General features: G+C 30.1%; 2 protein-coding genes across 6 annotated transcripts in view; one reads left to right on the forward strand and one right to left on the reverse strand.

The window, feature by feature from the left end:
• LOC130672138 (TNF receptor-associated factor 4) overlaps positions 1-5,601 on the forward strand; it is a 65,889-nt gene extending 60,288 nt beyond the window's left edge. For 2 of the 5 annotated variants that reach the window (XM_057476475.1, XM_057476474.1), the window contains exons 3-5: positions 2,708-3,187; positions 4,044-4,304; positions 4,390-5,600. In XM_057476475.1, the coding sequence (XP_057332458.1) occupies positions 2,708-3,187; positions 4,044-4,304; positions 4,390-4,743 (1,095 nt within the window). In that variant the 3' untranslated portion in view covers positions 4,744-5,600. Of the gene's footprint in view, positions 1-2,707; positions 3,188-4,043; positions 4,305-4,389 lie in introns of all 5 variants that reach the window. The other 3 variants (XM_057476472.1, XM_057476476.1, XM_057476473.1) reach the window with 2 other exon arrangements.
• Positions 5,429-24,409, reverse strand: LOC130672140 (DNA replication complex GINS protein PSF2). Its single transcript, XM_057476479.1, has 4 exons — positions 23,870-24,409; positions 21,659-21,767; positions 5,882-6,046; positions 5,429-5,805 (listed from the first exon to the last, which is right to left on the reverse strand). Exons 1-4 carry the CDS (start codon positions 24,112-24,114, stop codon positions 5,761-5,763), a joined length of 564 nt encoding a protein of 187 aa, XP_057332462.1. The 5' UTR covers positions 24,115-24,409; the 3' UTR covers positions 5,429-5,760.
• Between the last annotated feature and the right edge of the window lie 594 nt (positions 24,410-25,003).

Consider the following 25,003-nt stretch of genomic DNA (forward strand, 5'->3'; position numbering starts at 1 on the left):
ACGGTGTTATGAGAAATGAGGCTAGTTAAAAAAAATTTTGTTTTTCAATTGGTAATAAAAAATACACTTATCCAAAAAATTAAAGGAACAAAAAAATTTTATAAATTTTTTGGAAGTAAAGCGGCTGAGGCAGCCGTTCGGCACGCGCGTGGCTCGGGCGATCACCGAAGTCAAGTAGCATTGAGCATGGCCACTACTTGGCTGGGTGACCGTTTAGCCACGCGTTGGGTTCGAACGAAGGTCTCTGACCGTTAGGCGCGGGATGAAGATCCAGTGATCGGTAAAATGGGAATTTTATCGATCACTGGAGCTTCACCCAAACCGAAACTGTACTGGCTAGGTTTTCTCTGTGGTTTCCCTACGCCACTACACCTCCATTGCACGAGGGAGGTTGTAGGGCATCACCGTAATAATGCAGTACAGTATAAGCACAAGTCGGCCCACAGCCGCACAATGAAGGCAGAAAGAGAAGTAAAGCAGTTGCGACATAAAGGCAAAAAGTGTAAAAGGCCGTTACTACGGCTATTTACTAGAAAAACAATTAAAATAAAAAAAAAATAGTGATTTTTGGAAGGCGGTATTTTTGTGAAAAATTTTCGAAAACCGAGATAAAACTAGGATTTTCTTACTTTTTTTTTTTACGTTTTATTCAGTTTTTTTTTTTTCTCTTTACCTTACATTTACTGAATAACTAACGCAAAAATGAAAGAAAATCCGAAAAAAATTGATTTTTTCATTTTGGTAATGATTACACAAATTAAGGAACAAAACTTGTTCCTTTAATTGTTTGGTAAAACTTTGAACAATCGGCCCGGACAAACGGTTCAATGGATGAATCTAAAAATTTCCAGGGTTTTTGAGGGTACATTAAGCTGTAAAATTACCTGGCAACATTATTTTTTTTATCAATATTTTCAGAGTAGCGATGAGTCGACTGAAAAACCAGAAAATGGCCATTTTTTAAGGGTTTTTCAAATGGATATCAAGGATGAAAAAAATTTTTTTTTCAAAAAAATCGAAAATGGAGCTAGTAGGGAATTTATTCAAGTTTTTTAAACTGCCCTTTAAATTACTGTGCGGCCATTATTTGCTGAGATATCAATAATCAAAGACAAAAGGATCCTTTTTCATTTGAAGGCTGATATCTCAGCAGCAAATTGTCGTACAGAAAAACAAAAAAAAAAGCAAATTGTAGCCGAATAAATTTCCTAAGCAAACCATTAATTCGTTTTTTTGAAAAAATTTTTCCCGGCCCCGTAGACCTTAAAAACAAAACCAAAAAATTTAGAAAAATTTTGTCTCGACCTTTTTCTTATGATTTCGCAAGAACCGTGGCTCAAAAGAATGTTTTGCTGGAAAATCTTCAAACTAGAGATTTCAAGCTTCAATTTGCTTTTTTTGTTTTTTCGGTACGATCATTTTTCACAAAAATACAGCCTTCCAAAAATCACTAAAAAAATTATAAAATTTTTTTGTTCCTTTAATTTTTTGGATATGTCTATAAATCGAAAAAACTTCACTCTGGAAAAATTTGAGGATTTGCAGAAAATGTCAAAGTTTTATATGAAAAAAAAATCAAAAATCAAAAATGGTAAACCGAAAAATTTTTGATTTTTTCCAAAAATCTACAAAAAAAACAATGAAGATAGGTTGCAATAATTGTTTTGTATTTTTTTTCGAAAAGTACATTTAAAAACAAAAATTTTGAAAAAAAAAGTCCCATTCAGTCTAATTTTGAAAAAGTTATAGCTATTTAAAATAAAAAAAGCCATTTTTTTCAAAAATTTATAACTTTTTTTTGGTTGGGTGAAAAAATTTGAAAAATTATGAGAAACATTTTTGATGGGGTAGAAAAAGAGAAAAAATTTTCAGCCAAATCTAAAGGGGTCGGGTTCAAAAGTGGTCGATTCGGCGTGGAATGACCCATATATAATGGTTTTTTATATATAATTATATATAATTGTATGTGATTGTACATAACTACATATAATTATATGTTTACTTATTAGAAATGTATTAAATTTGAAAGCCCTAATTTGAAAATTTGCTGTAAAAAAATACATACATTCTAAAAGGCAAAAGGTCCCTTGAGTTTCTTTTTAACTTCTGAAAACTATGTAAAACGTAAATATAAGTAATTATATATAATTATATGTAATAACAGTGGGCCATCTTTCACACATAATAATATACACCTAGCAGATCCGAATTACCGTAATTTAAGGCAAATTACGGTATTTTATCGTATTTTTTACCGTAAATTGCGGTAAAACGCTGTAACTTACCTAAGTTGCGGTCAATTAATGCATTTTTACCGTAGATTGCCGTACTTTACCGTTAATTACGGTGATTCCACTGGGTGCCGTAAATTACGGTAATTACCGTAATTCGGATTTGCTAGGGATATCATTTTTTTACCCGAGTAAAACAATACATAGTAACAGCTTCTTACCACGACCTCGCCCTGATTAAAAAAAAAGATTAAAAAGTATTTAAAATGATTTGTTTTTTAATCATTTTAAATACTTTTTAATCCTTCAAATCATTTTTAATCCTTGGACATTTAACGTGTGAAATCATTTTTAATCATTGTTTTTAATCAGGGCGTATATTTAATACTAAATGTATAGAGAGTACGATATTGAGGTAAAAAACCATCAATGTGAATTTTTTGCCTTGTAATACGTAATTACTTTATTGGTTTTAGGCTCATCTCAATACATGTAAGCACGATGCAATACCTTGCAACAATCAATGCGGTGCAATGATTCCTCGTGTATTAATGGAAGATCACCTCAAGTATACGTGTGCACAGCGCCGTGCAAGATGCGAATCTTGTGCTAAAGAGTTCACTGGGCTTGCTTTAGAAAAGCATATCGGCAGTTGTGGTTATGAACCTCTGTATTGTGAGAATAAATGTGGTATGAAAATTCAAAGAAGACACCTCGGTCAACATAAGCTAGGAGAGTGTGCAAAAAGACTTGTAGCTTGTAGGTATTGCAGCAAAGAATTTGTATTTGATACACTTGGTAGTCATCATGCAAAATGCGGCCGTTTTCCTATTGCTTGCCCACATCGCTGTGAGACTGCTGTGTTACCCCGAGAAGAACTGGAAATTCATCTCAAAAATCATTGCACTACACATCTTCTTCCGTGTAATTTTAAAGATGCTGGATGTCGTTTTAAGGTATATTTTCAGAAGCAATAAACGCCCTAGCGGATCCGAGTTACGGCAGTATGGTAGTACGAATTATCGTATTTTACCGCCAAATACTGTATTTGACTACAAATTTGACGCATTTTACGGTGGAATACGACAAATCACGATAATTTACCGCAATTTGTGGCATTTTTACCATAACATCTCTAGCGGAAGAATTACCGTAATTGACGGTAAAATACGATAATTTACGGTGAATTGCGGCATTTCACCGTAAATTACGGTATTTCTGCCGATACCGAAAATTACCGTAATTTGGATACACTAAGGATAGTGAAATAGTTTCACTTTACGGTAAAATGCCGTAATTTTGCAGTAAATATACATGCCCTAGCGGATCCGAATTAGGTAAATTACGGTAATTACTGTAACTTACCGCAATTTGCGGTTCCCGGTAGAATTACCACAACTTACAGTTAAAATACGGCAGTTTACCGTAATCTACGGCAAATTGCGGCATCTTACGGTAATATACGATAAATTATGGTATTTTACCACATCTTACCGTGATTTGCCGTAATTATGGTAAATTGCCAGATACTTACCGTTAATTACGGTATCGTAATTCGGATCCGCTAGGGTAGTTATGGTGAAATAACGCAAATTTGTAGTAAAATACTGGAAAATACCTTATTTTACCGTAATTTGCCGTGAAGTACCGCAACTTATGGTACAATGCCGTATTTTACAGTAATTCTTTTGAATACCGTTAGTTACGGTAATTACTGTAATTTAGGGTAATTTACCGTAATTCGGATCTGCCCGGGCGTTTTTACTTTATGAAATGAATATTAGAGTAATTTCATTTATCATAATTTTCTAGGGAAATCGTTCAGCGCTTGATAAACATTTAGAGGAATCCACCAAGATGCATTTGAGTTTTATGTGTGGTGTTGTCACAAAACAACAGCATCAAATAACAATTTTGAAATCTGCTATGGCTAAGCTTTCTCTCAATTATACCGGTACACTTATTTGGAAAATAAGTGATTATACACAAAAAATGTCAGAAGCAAAAGCTAAAGAGGGAATGGAACTCATAAGTCCTCCTTTTTACACTAGTCAGTATGGGTACAAACTTCAGGTGAATTTTCAATTAATTTATACTTAGTACAATGTCGTTTACTTTAAAATTTTTATAATTATGATAAACTATCTTTGTCTTTTAGGCATCGATTTTCTTAAATGGAAACGGAACAGGGGAAAGAAGTCACATTTCAATCTATATAAAAATTTTGCCAGGTGAATACGATGCTTTACTTCGCTGGCCGTTTGCTCACAGTGTTTCATTTACTATGTTTGATCAAACTGCTCAAGCAGACAAAGCTTGTAACATTGTGGAAAGTTTTATTCCTGATCCTACATGGAAAAACTTTCAAAGACCCAGTCGGGAACCAGATTCCTTAGGCTTTGGTTTTCCAAGATTTGTGTCACATGAAATGATAAAAAAGCGTCACTTTATCAAAGATGATACAATGTTTATAAGAGTTAAAGTCGATCCTAGTAAAATTGTTGCAGTCTAGGAGTTTTATATAGGGCAAAGGTACTGTTTCTGGCCAGTTTGGACACTTAAAACATTCAAATAGAACCCTAGCAGATCCGAATTACGGTAAATTACGGTAATTACCGTAAGTTACCTTAATTCGCGTCATCCAGCAGAATTGCCGTAATTTACGGCAAAATGCGGCAATTTACGGTAAATGTAGTAATTTACGGTAATTTTCCGCAGTTTATGGCGATTTACGGTCAAATTTGGTAATTGCAGTATTCTACCTAATTTGCGGTAAAATTCGGTAATTCTGCTGGATACCTAGAGTTGCGGTAAATTACGGTAATTACCGTAATTCGGATCTGCTAGGGAATAATTTTTAAAATACACACTGACATAATTAATTTTTTATGTGTATTCAAAGATACTTTTATTACACTATTAAAGAGAAAGTTCTTTTAATAAGTAATTTTTGGTTAATTATAATAAACAACTAAATGTTCAAAAATTGAGCAGTGGCCACAAATGACACTCCTGCCCTAATGCGATTTATTTTTCTTTAATCCATACGAAGTTGTACATTATTATAGCAACAAACCGAACAAAAACAAAAACTGACTGTAAAATGAATTTAAATGCATTGTGATCCCACAATTTATCTCAGAGAAATAATTTAGTAAAATAAACCCTTAGCGGATCTGAATTACGATAAATTACGGTGATTACCTTAATTTGGATCCGCTAGGGCTTATACTTTATACATTAAGAATTAAATTTAATATGTAAATACTTTTTAAAAATTAAACTCGAATTAAGACACTTGTAAATAGATCTACTGTTGTAAAAATTTCTAAGTAACATATATTAAAATCGTGATTGAAATGCTAGTGATTTTTATAAAATAAAATTAACAAAATTTTATAACTTAATGTTTTTTAAAACAATAATACGTCTTTTAATGTTTATTCTTATATTTTAACATGATATAAATACAGAGAAATACTTTTTGTTTCTTTTCGATTAACAAGCCACGCCATTATTTAAAATTCGTCTACTGCGAGCCTTGAGTTTGAGAAGCTCTTACATGATCTTCGCTCTAAAAAAGTTTGATGAAAAAGCATTTGTTTGAAATTATTCCAAAAAATTGTTTCATAAATCGATAGCGAGCTTACCAGTTTAATGCGTTGTAATTGGTCCATAGAACTTGGTACGAATGGTCGTAAACTAGTGATTTCCATCAATGTAAGATTACTTAACAGAGCATGGATTCCATTTTGATCTCTGAATAAATCATCAATCGAAGTACGAAGTTTGGACATCCTCATATCCCAGATATCCTATTAAAAGAAAATAATTTGCTGCTTGACTATTGGTATGCAATATTTTGTGCTTATAAGTTCAAACTATGGTCAGTTATACACAGAAAAAAAGGTTGACTTGGCCCAAGATAATTTTTGCCTTCATTTTTTTATTCTTGGGCTGAGTAATTGGGTTTTTTTAATCCGAGAAAATTTTCTTCGACTAATATTATACAAATATTGTGTCAAGAATAATTAAATTTGAATTCAAGTAAAATAATCTTGGTTTAAGAATATTTATTTCAAATCAAATTTATTTTGTTTCTAACCAAGTAAAAGAAATTATCAAAACAAGATACTTTTCTGTCTTGGTTGGTGAGTATAGTAAATTGTCACAATATATATCAACATCTCAAACCAAGAACTTTCTTTGCGTGGCAGAAGAACATTTACTCTCAGTTTGAAAAAACTACATTATCGACTCAAGACAACGGTCTATGGGAATGAGAAAATTTTAATTTTGATTTAAATAAATTATAATCTTAACTTAATAAAATAACTTTTCTTGAATCATGCAAATATTTACTTAACGGAAGACATAAAATTCTCCCATTGATGATTTTTTTCTTGACTTGAAAAAAACGTAGTCTCGATTCAAGAAAATAAATGACTCAACTTAAAAACATATATCGTCCTATATTTTAGAGTGAATTTAACCTAGTATAAATATTAAATGTTGTGAAACAGGAAATTATATGTGTATACTCAGAATATCACAATACTGCAGTAGAGGGGATAAGAAATAAACATCCTCGATTAATGGTTTATGAACAACTTGAGAAAAATAAATGGTTTGCTCATGGTAGGAATCGGACCCAGACCGATTCGGCATCACGCGAGAGCTTTACCAGTTATGCTATCCGATCATTCCCTGAACGTTCGTTTACTTTACCTATATCCAGTAAGCACACTGTACAATGTAGAGTCTACACCACCGCCACTTTAGTATAGTACAGTTAGCTATTCCAAGAGAATTTTTGCGTTGAGCTGTGAATGCAGTTGCTGTTGGTTCAAACGTCTACGCTTACTCGCCGCAACACAACAAAATACTTAAACCAAGATATTTCTTACCATTGAGTGGAGTATTTTTAAATCTTGACTCGAGTCACAAATCATCTCGATTCAAAATAAATTATTCTTAAAGAAAGAATATTTTACTTTTCGGACAATTGATTATATATCGGGGCAAAATATTTATTTTCCCCACTTTAAGAAAATATTTCTTACTTCAAGAAACATATATTATATCGGTTGAATGAAAAAAAATCTTATGCTAAGATGACTAAATTTAAGAAAATTTTGTTCTTGAACCAAGAAAATTTTCGTTTTCATTCAAAATTACAAAATATTTTTGCGGCAAAAAAAATATTTCTTGCGCCAAGATATCCTTTTTTTCTGTGCAACAATAAAACAAAACAAAATTATGTTCTAGAGAAAGAATGATCATATCTAATTATATATAATTGTATATGACCATATATTGTGATAGTCGAATCGCGTTATGAACCCGCTTATAGGGGTGTAGGGGAATATAATTCTAAGAATTCCTGTACCCCCACTTCTGCTCAGCAGTTGATCGCCGTATCACACACCCCCTACTTTACAAACGTGTGAGTGTGTACATGATTATTTTCGTAGTCATAGAGGGGGAATGTCTTACAAGAAATATAAGTCGGCGGACTTGTAGCGAGCGGACTTGTAACGCGACTGGACTGTATATAATTGTGTCTAATCGTGTCTTGTTATATATATATTAGAGTGGTCCAAAAAAAAAACATTTTTTTTTTGCACGCCTCGAACGCGAAGCGGCGAGGTTGTGCTTTATAACGGACCTGTCAAGGTCACTTGACTTTTCCTCATTAAACTGTATATATTATTTTTATGTCACACTCACACGTTATAAAAAGCACATTAACCTAAAGAGGACACACTAATTAATAAGACTGATACTTTCATTAAGTTGTCCGATACGTATTATAATAAAAAAAATGCCATTCGGCAGCCGAAATGGACGGTAGATTTTAATATAAATAATTACCCTCGCAGATTTGAATCACGGTGGAAACACGGTGGGTTTGTTCCATTTTACCACTGTGATAACGCGGTGTATCCACCGTGATTCCACGGTGGCTTGACCACTGTGTATACACGGTGTTTCCACTGCGATTACGCGGTGGATACACCGTGGAATCACGGTGGTGAAATAGCACAAAGCCACCGTGGAATCACAGTGGAAACACCGTGCATACACAGTGGTCAAGCCACCGTGGAATCACGGTAGATACACCGCGTAATCACAGTGGATACACTGTGTATACCCGGTGGTGAAATGGAACAAACCCACCGGGTAACCACGGTGGATCCACGGTGTTTACACTTCCACGGTGTTTCCACCGTGATTCAAATCTGCGAGGGTATTATTAAATAATAATTAGTTAATAATTATAAATAATTATTAACTAATTAATTAATTATAAATACTTAGAATTCTTCGGCCCAGCCTTAAAATCAAATTGAATCAAGTTCAATTCAGAATACGGCCACAGTTTGAAGTTAATTCGCCGTTATAGTTAATTATCCAAATTTCAGCGGGGAATCAAGATAAAATAATAAAAATTATTTAAAAAAACGATTTAAAATGATTAGAAAAAGCAAATTAAATTGAATCAAAAATCTTCAATAGCCATAATTTCAAAACTAGTTAACAGATTTTGCCGATTATCAAAATAAATAAAGAAAATCGGCTGTAGAATAAATGTAGAAAATTTAATTAGGATTCAATAAGGATTGGTGGCGCTATCGTGATGACTAGACCAGTTATACTTAAGGCTGGGCCGCACCTAACGAAGTCCTGAATGTAAGAATTCTAATTACTTTTTGAATATTTATGGGACTCGGATGATGAAAATCTTCCGAGGAAGTTCGTCTTCGGCTTTTAGTCGGAAGCTAAGAAAATTACTGTTATAATAATTATTTAATAAATAATTAGAATTCTTAAATTCAGGATTTCGTTAGGTGCGGCCCAGCCTTAAGTATATGTTATAAAGCGTACAGGTACGTTTAAAACATTATGAGAAATAAAATAAATATTTTCAAAATATAGAACAGCAGTGAAATTTAGAGGTTATTTTGTTCATAGTAAAATACAATTGATAAAATTGGATTATAATGGGACATACATAAGTAATGTGTAATGAAAACTATATTTTTCACATTTTTTAATTCCATTAAAATTGTCAAGGCTGTCAAATTATTAGAAGAAATAGTCAAAACATAAAATTTAAGATAAAAAATTAAAGGTTATTAGACAAGGTTTCAGATATTTTTTATGGAAATTGTATATGAGTATTAGTTTTAAAATTATATAAACTTGAAAGTGGATAAAAACTGATTTTTTCACAAAATCGAGAAAATTTCAAACAGAGATAACTTCTAAACTGATCGAACGATTAAGCCCATATTCGAACTTAACCGTGATAATCGCCCATAGAATAAGTGTAAAAAATTTCATTAAGATCCGATAATAACTGTGGGTGCTATTGTAATGACAATACGAGTTGTGCTTATAAAGCGTACAGGTACGTTTGAAACATCAAAAGTAATAAATTAAATACTTTTAAAATATAAAATAACTATGAAATTTACAGGTTATTATGTGCACAATATACACTGGTCACAGAAATTAAGGGATAGAAAAAAAATCCGAAATTTTTAGGTGATTTTCAACATGCTGTAACTCGGTGAAAAATGGTCGTATAAAAAAACTAAAAAAAGCAAATTGTAGCCTCAAGTTTCTAGTTTTCAGATCTGGACCTCAAAATTTTTTATCATGTACGGTTCCGGAGTAATCATGAGAAAACCAACGAAAAAAAAATTTTAAAAATTTTGGCTGGTCTTTCAATACCTCTATGGGGGACAATAAATTTTTTTGAATAATCCGACTGTCTGACTTTCCTCGGAAATTTTATGCCCTTTAATTTGGTGGCCTTAAAAAGTCTCTACGACGATTTGGCGCCGAGTTATCATTGATCAAAGCAAAAAAGTCCATTTTGGCTTTGATAATCAATAACTCCGGATGTATTGGTCGTACAGAGAATGGAAGCAGGGTTTTGAAAACTGGAAAACATTCTCTATAAGGCAAAATTAGTGGCATTTGATAGAAAAATTTTTTTTAAAGCGATATTGTTTGGTAAAAAACAGGTCAAAATTCACAAATTTAAGGATATTCGGAAATCTTGCTATAACTTTGGAAATAAAGGATGAACAAAGGATATCTTCGACTTTTTTTCAACCTCAAAGTGTCCTGAAAAAACCCTGAAAATTTCAAATCGCTGCGATTTTTCTTTCTTACTGCCCCGAAGCTTTAAATTTATCGATTTTGTCAAAAATCACCATAATTGGTAGTTTCTCGGTTTTTGTTCATTTTTTCGATTTGAAAATGTTTTTTTTTACCGATAATCTTCATTTCTTTGATCAAAAAGATCGATTATCGAAAAAAATTGAAAAAAAAAAAATTTTGAAAAAAAATTTTTTTTTTTCAAAATTTTTTTTTTTCAAATTTTTTTATTCTGTCGTATCTACAATGATTTATCATTGTCAAAAAAAAATTCCTAAAATTTTTTTTACCGCTGTAACTGCATCTGCTTCAAATGTCAACTTAACAAACATACCCTTTGGGTAACTCTAATGCCGGCGGTAAAAAAAATTTTAGGAATTTTTTTTGACAATGATAAATCATTGTAGATACAACAGAATAAAAAAATTTGAAAAAAAAAAATTTTTGAAAAAAAAAAATTTGAAAAAAAAAATTTTTTTTTCAAAATGTTTTTTTTTTCAATTTTTTTCGATAATCGATCTTTTTGATCAAAGAAATGAAGATTATCGGTAAAAAAAAAAACATTTTCAAATCGAAAAAATGAACAAAAACCGAGAAACTACCAATTATGGTGATTTTTGACAAAATCGATAAATTTAAAGCTTCGGGGCACTAAGAAAGAAAAATCGCAGCGATTTGAAATTTTCAGGGTTTTTTCAGGACACTTTGAAGTTGAAAAAAAGTCGAAGATATCCTTTGTTCATCCGTTATATCCAAAGTTATAGCAAGATTTCAGAATATCCTTAAATTTGTGAATTTTGACCTGTTTTTTACCAAACAATATCGCTTTAAAAAAAATTTTTCTATCAAATGCCACTAATTTTGCCTTATAGAGAATGTTTTCCAGTTTTCAAAACCCTGCTTCCATTCTCTGTACGACCAATACATCCGGAGTTATTGATTATCAAAGCCAAAATGGACTTTTTTGCTTTGATCAATGATAACTTGGCGCCAAATCATCGTAGAGACTTTTTAAGGCCACCAAATTAAAGGGCATAAAATTTCCGAGAAAAGTCAGACAGTCGGATTATTCAAAAAAATTTATTGTCGCCCATAGAGGTATTGAAAGACCAGCAAAAATTTTGAAAATTTTTTTTTCGTTGGTTTTCTTATGATTACTCCGGAACCGTACATGATAAAAAATTTTGAGGTCCAGATCTGAAAACTAGAAACTTGAGGCTACAATTTGCTTTTTTTAGTTTTTTTATACGACCATTTTTCACCGAGTTACAGCATGTTGAAAATCACCTAAAAATTTCGGATTTTTTTTCTATCCCTTAATTTCTGTGACCAGTGTAATACAACTGATGAAACTGGATTATAATGGGAAATGCATAAGTTATGTTGAATGAAATCAATATTTTTCACATTTTTTGATTTCATTGAAATTTATAAGGATATCAAATTATTCGAAGAAATGGTCAAAATATTAAGTTTAAGGCCATAAATTAAAGCTTTTAGATAATTTCTATAGAAATTTTCTATGAGTTTTAGTTTTAAAGTAATATGAACTTTAATAGTGATTAGAAACTAATTTTTTAAAATAATCGAGGAAATTTCAAACAGCCACAACTTCTAAACTAATTTACCACTTCAGCCCATCTTCGAACTTGATCAAGATAATCACCTATAACATAAGTAAAAAAAAAAACTTATTAAGATCTGATAAGAACTGTGAGCGCTATCATAATGACAAGACCAGTGATAATCATACGTCGTAGAGGTACATTTGATACATCATAAATAATAAAAGAAATACTTTTAAAACATAAAATAGCTGTGAAATTTACAGGTTATTTTGTGCACAATATAATTCAACTGATGAAACTGGATTATAATGGGACAAGCATAAGTTATGTGGAATGAAAACCATATTTTCAACATTTTTTAATTCCATTAAAATTTTCAAGGCTATCAAATTATTGGAAGAAATGGTCAAAATATAAAGTTTAAGGTCATAAATTAAAGCTTATTAGTCAAGCTTTCAAATACTTGTTACGGAAATTATCTATGAGTTTTAGTTTTAAAGTTATATGAACTTGAAAGTGGATAAAAATTTTTTTTTTGAAAAATCGTGGAAATTTGAAACAGCCATATCTTCTAAACTAATCGAACGATTGAGCCCATCTTCGAACTTAACCGTGATAATCGCCCATAGAATAAGTGTAAAAAATTTCATTAGGATCCGATAAGGATTCTAGGCGCAATCGTGTTCTCAAAACTTGGTTCTATTACATATATACATACATATATAAATTTTTCAACGAATGGTATTTTCGAACTCTACTCAACTAATTATGATAGGTTGTGACAAAATTCCTTGAAAAATTGACCATGAGGACAAATACAATACCTAGATTTTTAAAAAAATCTACCTAAAAAGTTCAATAACAAATATGTATCGTGGACGTCAGTTAGTCTGTAGTCCAAAAAAAGTCTGTGGCTCGGATATTTCGTGAACGGCTTGACAAAATGACTTTATTTTATTTTTCACTGGCTTCAGAATTATACAAAGAAGGTTCTTTTCAAAAATCACTACTGTAGACCCTCTCGTTTTTTTTTTTTAATAAATCATTTCTGTTAAAACCGGCACTATTCCATGTAAACAAACATACACTGCAGCCATTTTTTTATTTTATCGGGAATTTTTTTTTTTATCATCGAACTTTCCTGATATCATAAGGTTCTACTTTACCATCAAATAATTTTTTTTTTTTATTACCAACTGTCATAGAATTAACTAAATTAAAAAAAAAACGACGAATTTCTTTCTAGATATTTATTAAAAAATTTTGTAATTAAAAAGAAAATTAATAATTTATATATTTCATTGTAACATGAGCGTTCGAGGTGTGCACTTTTGGATTTTCCAAACTTTTTTTTCAAGTGCTATTGTCTCAAAAGCTTTTCTTAAGTATAAAAATAATTCCCTCCAAAGCGCAGCTTGATATCTCAATTCTTCGAGAAGCTCAATACATTTATATTTTCTCATTTTAATAACATGTAGAAAATTGTTTTTACGTTTTCATTTGGTAAAACTACGAAAAAATTTTTCTCTGAATTTTCCATTAATTGTTCTTGTAGGAAATTCAATTCTCTACAAAAAAGTATTGAATTAGTTTTTTCGTAATCCTAACGGGTAAAAAGTTATTGAGCTTTAAATATTCGCAATAAAAGAAAATTTAATCAGATATGAAGAAAATTAAATTATGTATCCATCCACAAGTACTTGCTTTAATTGAAAAATATAATGAATTTCCCGGGAAAAAATGATTTTGCCTAATTATATATAATTATATATGATTATATATGGAATATATATAATTATATATGATTATATATGGAATATATATAATTATATATGGTATTATATATACTTATATATGGTTATATATAAGTATATATAGCCTTATATATAATTAGACCTAATTATACCGGGAAAAAAATGATTTTGCCTGATTATATATAGAATATATATGGTTATATATAGACCTATATATAAGTATATATAGTCTTATATATAATTAGACCTAATTATACCGGGAAAAAAATGATTTTGCCTAATTATATATGATTATATATAGAATATATATGGTTATATATAGACCTATATATAAGTATATATAGCCTTATATATAATTAGACCTAATTATATCCCGGGACAAAATGATTTTGCCTAATTATATATGATTGTATATGGAATATATATAATAGTATATACCCATATATAGTTGTACATGGGTCTATATATGATTAGATCTGATTAGACCTGACCTATATAGACCCATATATAGTAATTTTTATTATATTTTAGATCTTTAAATCTATATATAATCAAATATAAATTAATTATTTATATATATATATATATATATATATATATATATATATATATAAGTTAATATTTTATTTATAGAATATATTTAATATTTAGTTTTTCTTATTTAATATATTAGATGCTCTATGGTCTTTATTGATATTTCATAATCAGTACTCGTTAAATGCATTATAGTTTTAGGTGTATATTTACAGAAATAATGATTACAATTTTACTATAAATTATAATTTTAAAATATTTACGAAGCGTTACATTATATTTTTCAGTCTGTTAAAAAAGTAATAAACTTATGTATAATTAAACGTATAATTAAAAAAAAAACTTCCCTCTGAATACTTCAATATTAATCGTACATGAACATACGTAATTGTATATAAATTACACATAATCATATATATGATGAAACCCGCCTAATTTTCGGATCTAATTATATATAAAATATGATATATATGTATTATACATAATCATATCTAATTATATATGAGTATATATAACTTATATATGATTATATATAATTAGACCTGGCCAATTTTCAGATCTAATTATATATAACGTATTATATATAATCATATATAACCTATATATAATTATATATAAATTATATATAATTAGACCTGGCCAATTTTTAGATCTAATTATATATAAGGTCTTATATATAATTATATATAATTAGGCAAAATCATTTTTTCCCGGGTTGGGACAAAAGATGAAGAACAGAAACAATATCTGTTACAAATAGTTGCTGATCATAGGAAAAAATATCCAAATTGTAATAAGAAAAATTATTCATAATTATATAAACGATTATTGAATTATTTAATTATTATAAACAGTTTAGAGTTTAATTAATTTCGAAATAAATACATGCAGTCACCAAAAAAGTTTTCAAAAAGTTGAAAAATTTTTCAAGTCTATAAAAATTAAATAAACTATCTAGTAATGGTGTTAATTCCATTAAAGAGTTGCTCTGAAACTATCTTCCTTCAAATTTACTTGGTAACGAGTACTTAAAGCTCAATAACTTTTTAATCGTTAGGATTACGAAAAACCATTCGATACTTTTTTGTAGAGAATTAAATTTCCTATAAGAATGATTGGTGGAAAATACAGAAAAAATTTTTTTTCATAGTTTTACCGGATGAAAACGTAAAAAAAATTTTTTCCGTGTTATTTAAATGGCAAAATACAACTTTATTGAGCTTCGTGGAGCATTGAGATACAAAGCTGCGCTTTAGAGAGAATTTTTTTTATACCTTAGAGAAGCTTTTGGAATGATAGCCAAGAGACTTTTTTTTGGACCACTCTAATAAGTATATATATTTATATATATATATATATATATAAAGTCGTCCTGATAAAAGTTTGGGATTTTGCCCTACCACAATTATTCCACCTCTACCACAATATTTCGGATTATGCATGCGCAAAGACAAATATTGTGGTAGAGGTGGGATAATTGTAGTAGGGGCAAAAATCCCAAACTTTCGTTGGGACGACTTTATATTTAATTAAATTTTGTAAGTGAAGTCAGAGTATAACCTTTAATTAATTTGATTCATTTCGAGAATCAACTCATAGGCATTATTTCATATCTGTTTCTATATTATCGTCCGCCGAGTGATTCAACAGATCGTTGTTGTGACGATACGGTATCGCTACTGTAGTAATACAGCCCTGCTTAAAAAATCCGATAGATTCTTATAGCTGTATGTATGAGACCCTATACTTAACTATAGCACTTCTCACAGAACTCATTCATTCTTATAAAATTTAATTTCTTATAAAATCCTGACTGACACGATCCGATGTGAGAAGGCGATGTTTCGTTAAGCGAGTATCGTGGTAGTAACGATATCGTTTCGTAATGGTCACGAGAATTTTGTTTGCATGTATTGGAAAATGGAAAAATCGCGACGATGCTCATCTCACTATTGATAATACTTATTGAAACTCAGTCAGTAATTTTTCTTGTTTTAAAGCATCCCTGCTTAAAAATCCGATAGATTCTTATAGCTGTATGTATAAGGCCCTATACTTAACTATAGCACTTCTCATGGAACTCATTCATTTTTATAAAATCTCTATGGGAAATTATGAAAATGTATTGGATTCTATCAGATTTTCTAAACAGAGATATTACCGATATAATTCTGAAAATAAAAATAGCTAATTTTTTGTAATCAGTTGAACATATTATTGCTATTCTAAAATTGCTATCATCATCAACCCGGGAATAAAAAGTTCATGTCTGACCATATATGATCATATATGAGCATTCACTTAAGTTATGCGACATTATCTTTTTTAACTGGCATCCCTGTGGAAAAGCTCTCATAAATTCTGATAAAATATTGAATATTTTTTATGAGAATCTATGAGCTTCGAAAATATCTATGAGATTTAAAAAAATTCTCATATGAATTTTTATGAGAATCTATGAGTCAAAGCTTTTGATGTTTTCCTATCATGATTTCCGTACTAGATTTTTAAAAGAATGAGTAAGATTTTTTAATTTATGAGATTTTGTGACTCGAATTCCGCCAACGATTATGAGATTCAATAAGTACTTTCATTTCTATAAGATTGTTACAGTTTATTCTAATGTATTTTCAATAAGAATTGATCAGGCGAATTCCGATGTTATAATACTTACAAAATCTCAATAAGATTATTTTTTTATACGAAATTTTCAGAATTTATAAGTTTTAGTAAGAGTTATCCTAGGAGATAATATCTTATTGAATATCATAAAATATTTGTCATATTTTATGAGAAAATATTTAACATGTATTTCTTCGAAATTTTATGAGATTGAATCAGGAATCACATGGACAAATGCAGACCTTTTTCTCATAAAAATTTTATGAGAATTAGTAAGAAAATCTATAATCGAATTAACTTGTAAAAACTTAAAAGATTTAATTTTAATTTAAAAGCTATGTGATTTATGAGTTTTTGTAAGTTTTAGTTAGAAGGCTATTACTTATAAAATATTATGGAGTACTTATGAGATTTTATAAATAATTTCCATTCACATAAAATATTAATTTTATCAGATTCATTCAAAAATAATTGCTTAACTTCATTTTTGTTTTATAAGAATTTACACCCAAAATACTAATATTATCACTATTTCTTGTACTTTAAGTATTTTAACTGTTCTGAGATGAGTGAAAATATAAGTTTTTATGTGATTTTTTACAAACCCAGTAATGTATCTTGCCCCATTTTTTTTTTTTTTTGGTGCAAGATACATTATTTTTTTGTAGTGATATTGCATTTTTTTGGTTCAACAGAATAAAATTTCTCGGAACAAGTACTATTCTTTTCACGCAAGTTTTTTTGTATTCTCCGACCAAAATAACAAAAGTTGTTTAAGCCAAGAGAAAAAATTTCTCGGGAGAAAAGATCGATATGGAGAAGGGGAAAGTCACCGGTGCTAGGCAGCAGCAGCGGGAGTAGTTCGGTGCTCGCCACAAGATCGCGCCTACGATTTGTAGTGTCCCTGGTAAGACATTTATTTCAGAAGTGTCATATTCCAAATTTCAATACGATTTTATTCGAGTACTCCTGTCATTTGACAGACCAACAAGTACCTGTTTGGGTTGTACTATGGTATATCCCATAATACATCATGACTTTAATATTTAATATTAATGTTTACTTGAGTAAATTTGATGAATAAATAAACGGACTCAATTTCATAGATTTTTCGTGAATAGATTGCTAAAGATTTTCCGCGTAAATACTCATACAAATATTCTTGAGTATACATAATAGAAACTTTTTGAATTCATGCTAAAAAATTCAATAATTTAGCATATAAACTATATGGAAAATAACTGTACTCACATTGATTAATCAGTATCAAATCTTGTATGATTACTTTAGAAATCGTCTCATACAATCTTATTCATTTCCAAAATCTACTCAATTGTAAACTTTACATTTTTCGAAAACTTATAAATACTTTTAATTACAATATTACAGCTTCTGTTTCTTATAGATTCTGATAATTTATATGAGAATTTTAAGAAAAAAATTTTTTTGATGCACCATCTATGAGAAAATAATTGTATCAGAATTTTTGAGATTTTTCGTGGACAAATACTGATCGTTTTCTCATAGCCAATTTTTTTTTATGAGATTTTATAAGACCTTTTCCACAGGGATTATAAATTTGAAGTTAGTAATAACAATTTATGTAACTATACATGATTTTCTTATGATCCTGAAGTTAACGGTTCTTAATTTTTTGATTTTTTATCCAACAAATATACTACTAAAAAAAAGGGCATTCGGCAGCCGAAATGGAAGTAGATTTCTCGTAATATATTCATCATTGAACCGCTAAAAGTATTAATAATAGTAGTCACCATCAAAAATTCATGGTATAAAATTTGAATCATAATAGCCAAAATAAATTATTAAAATTTAAGTATTAACTTCAACGATATGTGTGCCAAGTTTCATTTAGATAAATTTATAGTAGTATGATTTGAAGCTTTTTGACTTCCCGCTAAGAAAATCAACGATTTTCGAAAAATTCGGGAAGTTATTAGTTCCACCCCAATTTTCAAAAACCGGGTTTTCATCATATGTCGACATTTGAAGGTGCTAGGTTGCTATTCTGACATATTCAGAGCGATGTCTGTATGTATGTATGTATGTATGTATGTATGTATGTGTGTGTATGTGTGTGTGTGTGTGTGTGTGTGTGTGTGTGTGTGTGTGTGTGTGTGTGTGTGTGTGTGTGTGTGTGTGTGTGTGTGTGTGTGTGTGTGTGTGTGTGTGTGTGTGTGTGTGTGTGTGTGTGTGTGTGTGTGTGTGTGTAAACTCTTTGTAACTTTTTAACTAATGAATTGATTTGGATGGTTAAGGTGGCAATCGAAAGAGCTTATTGGCCCTTAACTTTCCTGAAAATTTCAGATCATTTGATCAAGCAGACTCGAAAATATTGGCGAATCACGAAAAAAAAAAAATTTTTTTTTAGTTTTTTAGTGATTTCTCAGAAACGACTCGAACGATCGACTTCAAAATCTCATCAACTCTAGAACTTTATAAGCTGCGTCGAATGCCACCTCAACCATCTCAATCAGTTAATTTGTTCGAGAGAAATCGTTGGCGAAAGAAATGATAAAACACGGTTTTTTTCGATTATCTTTGAAGTGACTCATCCGATCAATTTCAAAATCTAACCAGCTCTAGAACGCAATAAAACGCGTCGAATGCCACCTCGAACGTCACAATCGGTTCATTAGTTCAAAAGATATCGGCGCTGAAAAGTTAAAAAAATAACATAAAATGTTATTTTTTCCGGATAAATCAAAATATAATGTACTAAATGTTTTTGAAATCATACCAAATCTTTCTGTTTATAGTCTCTTTCGATTATCATTTAATGTCATCTAACTTGTTCTTTCCTTGAGTAAGTCAAAACTTACTCAAATCTTGATGTTGATCACTGACATTAATTTCTGCCTCGATACATTTATTTCATTGAACATAATCGAGAATAAAAATTTAAAAACCGCTTCTTCATTAACAATTTTCGACTCTTAACTTGTCAAACTTTAGCAAAAATCGCAACTTGGTAGCGCTTGAAAAGCTCATAAAACATAATCGCAGGTAATAGCATTTTCGATCTAGAAGAGCTCGAAAATATATTCAGAGTAATGTTTTCAAGCTCCTTGAGCTCGAAAACAGCGGGAAGTTTTGGGGCTGGCCTGCAGGGTCAACCAATGCCCAGATTTTTTTATTAGCTACAAGGTGCAATCAACGAGATTAACCTGCCAGGTATCATTCAAAAGATATTGAGAGTTGAGGCCCTAAAAAATTTTTTTTAATTTTTTCAAAAATTTGCAGTCATTAATCTATTTGAAACAATTATCGAAATGCCCAGTTAAATAATGAAAATTAAAGCTACTTTCATGAACTTTCAGATACATTCAACAGAAATGAGCTTTCGCTTTTCATTCAAAAGTTATTTGGAGAGAAATTGACAGAAAAAAATTTTTTTTTTCTTTCAATTTGAAAAAATTTCAACTGACTATTCTGACTATTTTGAGAATGATGTCTGAGTGTTTGCAAAATGTGTGTGTGTGTGAACGCTTTATAATTTTTTACCTAATTATTCGATTTGAATGGTTTCGGTGGCAATTGAAGTGCTTGTTAGCCATCAACTTTTCTGAAAATTTTACATAGATCGATTAAATAGACTTGGAGATATAATATAACATAAACGAAAAAAAAATCTTTTTTTAAATTTCTAAAAGAGGACTCAATTGATCGATTTCAAAATCTAATCAGCTCTAAAACTTGATAAAACGCGTCGAATGCTGCAAGAGCCGTCTCAATCGGATGATTCGTTTGAGAGATATCGCGGGAGAAAGAAATAGTAGAAAACGGTTTTTTGCAAATATCTTTAAACCCATTGCACCAATCATTTTAAAAATTCAATCAGCTTTAGAACTCAATAAGACACACCGATTGTCACATTAAACATCGAAATCAGTTGATTAGTTTGAAAGATATGTATGCCGATAAGTATAAAAATAACCTTTTTTTTCCGGATAAATCATAATATAATGTAGGGAGAGTGGGGCAAAATGGGATGACATTTATAATACATATAAGCTTTAATTGCTTAAGAGGCCCATTTTGCCCCACTCTCCCCGACTATAATGTGTTTAAAATCATAACAACTCTTCGTCTTCGTGTTCTCTTCCGATCACTCATAATTTTATGCAATTCGGTAATTGGTTTAAATAATATTATCAACAAAAAAATTGATAAAAAAACGTTTTTAACATTTTTCTCGTTTATTCTATATATCAACGCTCTGATCTGAGTCGAAAGTCATTTCAATCACTTACGTTGAACTCTGCCTGAGTACGTTGATTTTATTGGATATAATCCAGAATAAAAATTTTAAGAACTCTTGTTTATAAATTATGTTCGATGTCTTAAATTTCCCAAGTTCAATATAAAACGTACCTGTTTTCAAGTTTGAAAACACCGATGTAATCAACGATATGGTCAACTTAGACAATATTGAAAATAACGTTTGCGAGCTCTTTCATCTCGAATGCAGCGGAAAGTTTCGGAACTGGCCCGCAGGGTCAACCGATTTCCAGATTTTGTTTTTTTTTATAATTTATCGTTTTTAAAAAAATCCAAAGATTATTAGATGTCGGCTAGCTTCAGTATCATATTTTCTTTTGTACTTTACTCTTAATTCTCATCTACAAATACAATTTGCTTCAATGAAAATGGAGACATGGATTCATACAATCAAGCAAATTTTATGAAAACTATCTTTTACGATTACGAGAACGGAAAAATTTTTTTGATATACCCTTAAAAATTTAATGCTCACTTTTGTAATCGTCCGAATGCTATCAACATTAACGAAATCATCTGAAGCAACATTCAGCAATATGTGGGTCACATCCATATAGTGGTTACTTGGCATTGCCGTAAAATCCCTATAAGCAAAAAAAAATGATCATGTATACATAACATATATATATATATATATATATATATATATATATATATATATATATATATATATATATATATATATATATTAGGGTGCGTCATTTTGGAGCAACATTTTTTTTTTTTAAGTGCATGTGGATAAAATCATAGTTCAACACAAAAAATCAATTTTCGCGAATGAAAAAAAAATTCTATGTCGATTACAGACCTAGCTCATTGAAAGATTCGTTTTCCCATTTAAATAACACAGGACAATTTTTTTTTAACTTTTAGTGTTTTAAACTCGTTAACAAATCAATAGATTGAATAAACTAATACACATTTTTGTAGAAAATTGAATGCTCTACAAAAAAGGTCTCTTATCATTTTTTGATAAATCCATCTGTTCAAAAGTTGTTAGAGCTTGAAGTAAAGTTGGAGATCTTTTTACTTTTCCGGCAAAACTATCAGACTTATCACAAAATGTTGAAAGGTCTTTTTTATTGACTATTTTATTCTGTACAAATTATTATCAGTCAAATTTTTTTAAATTCCACATTGTTTCTAGTTATTTTCATGTCAATGTCGAGCTCTTGAAATCGATCAGAACACTACTGTTTTAAGAGCTTGGAATTAAAATGAAAACAACTAGAAAACCATGCGGAATTTGAAAAAACACTACTGTTAATAATTTGTAGAGAATAAAATAGTCAACAAAAAAGATCCTCCAACATTTTATGATAAGTCCGATAGTTTCGCCGGAAAAGTAAAAAGATCTCCAACTTTACTTCGAGCTCTAATAACTTTTGAACAGATGGATTTATCAAAAAATGATAAGAAATCTTTTTTGTAGAGCGTTCAATTTTCTACAAAATTACGTATGTGTATTCGATCTACTGATTTGTTAACGAGTTAAAAATATTCAAAGTTAAAAAAAAAAAATTTTCCCGTGTTATTTAAATGGGAGATCGAATTTTTCAATGAGCTAAGTCTGTAATGGACATAAAATTTTTTTTCTTGCGCGAAAATTTTTTTTTGTGTTGAACTATGATTTTTTCCACATGCACTTAAAAAAAAAAATGTTGCTCCGAAATGACGCACCCTAATATATATATATATATTAGACTGGGCCAAAAAAATTGACTATTTTTTTTTTTCATAGCTATATCGAAAATATTATTCAGAATGACAAAAAAAAAATTTCATGAAAGTTTGAGCCCTTAAAATTAATTTTAAGAGGTCTATCATCGCAATTTTTAATTTTAATTCATAATTTGATGTTTTACGTCAGAACTGCTAAAACATTCGAGTAAAAAAAATTCATTTCCAATTATTCTTATGTAAAATTAAATTCCCTACAAAAAAGGTCTGATTAAAAATTTTCGTCAGACAAGCCGTTTCCGATTAATTAAGCTTAACAAATTGATATATTTTTTCGATTTAACATTTTTACTTTTGAATTTTGTAACTGACAAATCAATAAATATCTAATAAAGACCATGACAGATTTTCGAAAGAAATTTAAGGCTCTACAAAAAAGGCCTCTTAACATATTTTGCTAAATTCACTCCTTCGAAAGTTATTTACGTTATTGAAATCGTTTTGACTCAAATTCAACCTTGAATAACTTTCGAAGGAGTGAATTTAGCAAAAAATGTTAAGAGGCCTTTTTTGTAGAGCATTAAATTTCCTTTAAGAATCTGTCATGATCTTTTTTAGATATTTCTTGATTTGTCAGTTACAAAATTCAAAAGTAAAAATGTTAAATCGAAAAAATATATCAATTTATTAAGCTCAATTAATCGGAAACGGCTTGTCTGACGAAAATTTTCAATCAGACTTTTTTTGTAGGGAATTCAATTTTACATAAGAAAAAGTGGAAATGAATTTTTTTTACTCCAATGTTTTAGCAGTTCTGACGTAAAACATCAAATTATGAATTAAAATTAAAAATTGCGATGATAGACCTCTTAAAATTAATATTAAGGACTCAAACTTTCATGAAATTTTTTTTTTGTCATCCTGAATAATATTTTCGATATAGCTATGAAAAAAAAAAATAGTCAATTTTTTTGGCCCAGTCTAATATATATATATGTTTTCCTACTTTGACTGTTTTTCATTTTCTTTGATGAAGTCAAGATTTTCTAGTTGCATCCAATCGGGACAAAGAATTCGGCATTTCTGTTGTTGTTTCAGACTGATAGCTAACCAAATTGGCACTTTAACTGGTAAACTAGCACGAAATGGGCCGATTGAACCAGAAATTAAGTGAATTTGACCGAAGTTAAAATTAGGAACAATCTCAACAAGATTTTTTTCACCGAGAAATTCTACCTCATGTGGATCCATTAGTACTATTTGTTATTTTAAGAAAAGTTTTAATGGTTAAGTTTTTAATTCAATTACATTTTAAGACTGGACTGTATCTAACAAGTTCTCGAATTTTAAATTTCCATTAACTCCTTAAGGCTGGGCCGCACCTAACGAAGTCCTGAATTTAAGAATTCTAAGTATTTATTAAATAATTATCAAAACAGCAATTTTCTTAGCTTCCGACCAAAAGCCGAAGACGAACTTTTTCGGAAGATTTTCATCATCCGAGTCTCATAAATATTCAAAAAGTAATTAGAATTCTTAAATTCAGGACTCCGTTAGGTGCGGCCTAGCCTTAAGGCTGGGCCGTAGTAAAAAATTTTGCAGACGTCGATTTTACGTCTTCAGTGTTTGCGGTGAACTCAGGAACCTTGGTGGCAAGTTAAATCAAGTCGATAACAAAGAGAACATCCGAAACGCGGTAATTTACAGGAACGTACCCTGATAGCCACACCTTACTCAGTAAAGCCTGCAGTGAAACATTTTCGGCTAACTTAACGAGAAAGTTTCTGGCAAACTTGGCTGGATAATTAAGTTGGCTTCAGAATACGGCAGTAGCGTGAATGTAACTTGACAGAAAAACTTGCCGTCAATTTGAAGTTAAACTTTCAATCGACTTAACGTCATTGTCTGACAGTGACACTTGTAGTCAAATTGAATTCAACTTAACAGACAATTTACTGTCAACTTAAGGGTGGGCCGCACCTAACGAAATCCTGAATTTAAGAATTCTAATTACTTTTTGAATATTTATGGGACTCGGATGATGAAAATCTTCCGAGGAAGTTTGTCTTCTGCTTTTAGTCGGAAGCTAAGAAAATTGCTGTTATGATAATTATTTAATAAATAATTAGAATTCTTGAAT

The sequence above is a fragment of the Microplitis mediator genome, chromosome 7, assembly GCF_029852145.1.
Source record: "Microplitis mediator isolate UGA2020A chromosome 7, iyMicMedi2.1, whole genome shotgun sequence".
In the NCBI taxonomy this organism is placed as follows: Eukaryota; Metazoa; Arthropoda; class Insecta; order Hymenoptera; family Braconidae; genus Microplitis; species Microplitis mediator.

Bases quoted from the DNA above. Each gene is read 5' to 3' on its own strand.
- LOC130672140 (XM_057476479.1), bottom strand. From the start codon at position 24,114: ATGGATCCACATGAGGTAGAATTTCTCGGTGAAAAAAATCTTGTTGAG. The intron at 6,047-21,658 runs GTGAGCATTAAA...TTCTTTTAATAG, and splicing joins GCATTCGGACGATTACAAAA to GATATCTGGGATATGAGGAT. The intron at 5,806-5,881 runs GTAAGCTCGCTA...AAACTTTTTTAG, and splicing joins AATTACAACGCATTAAACTG to AGCGAAGATCATGTAAGAGC.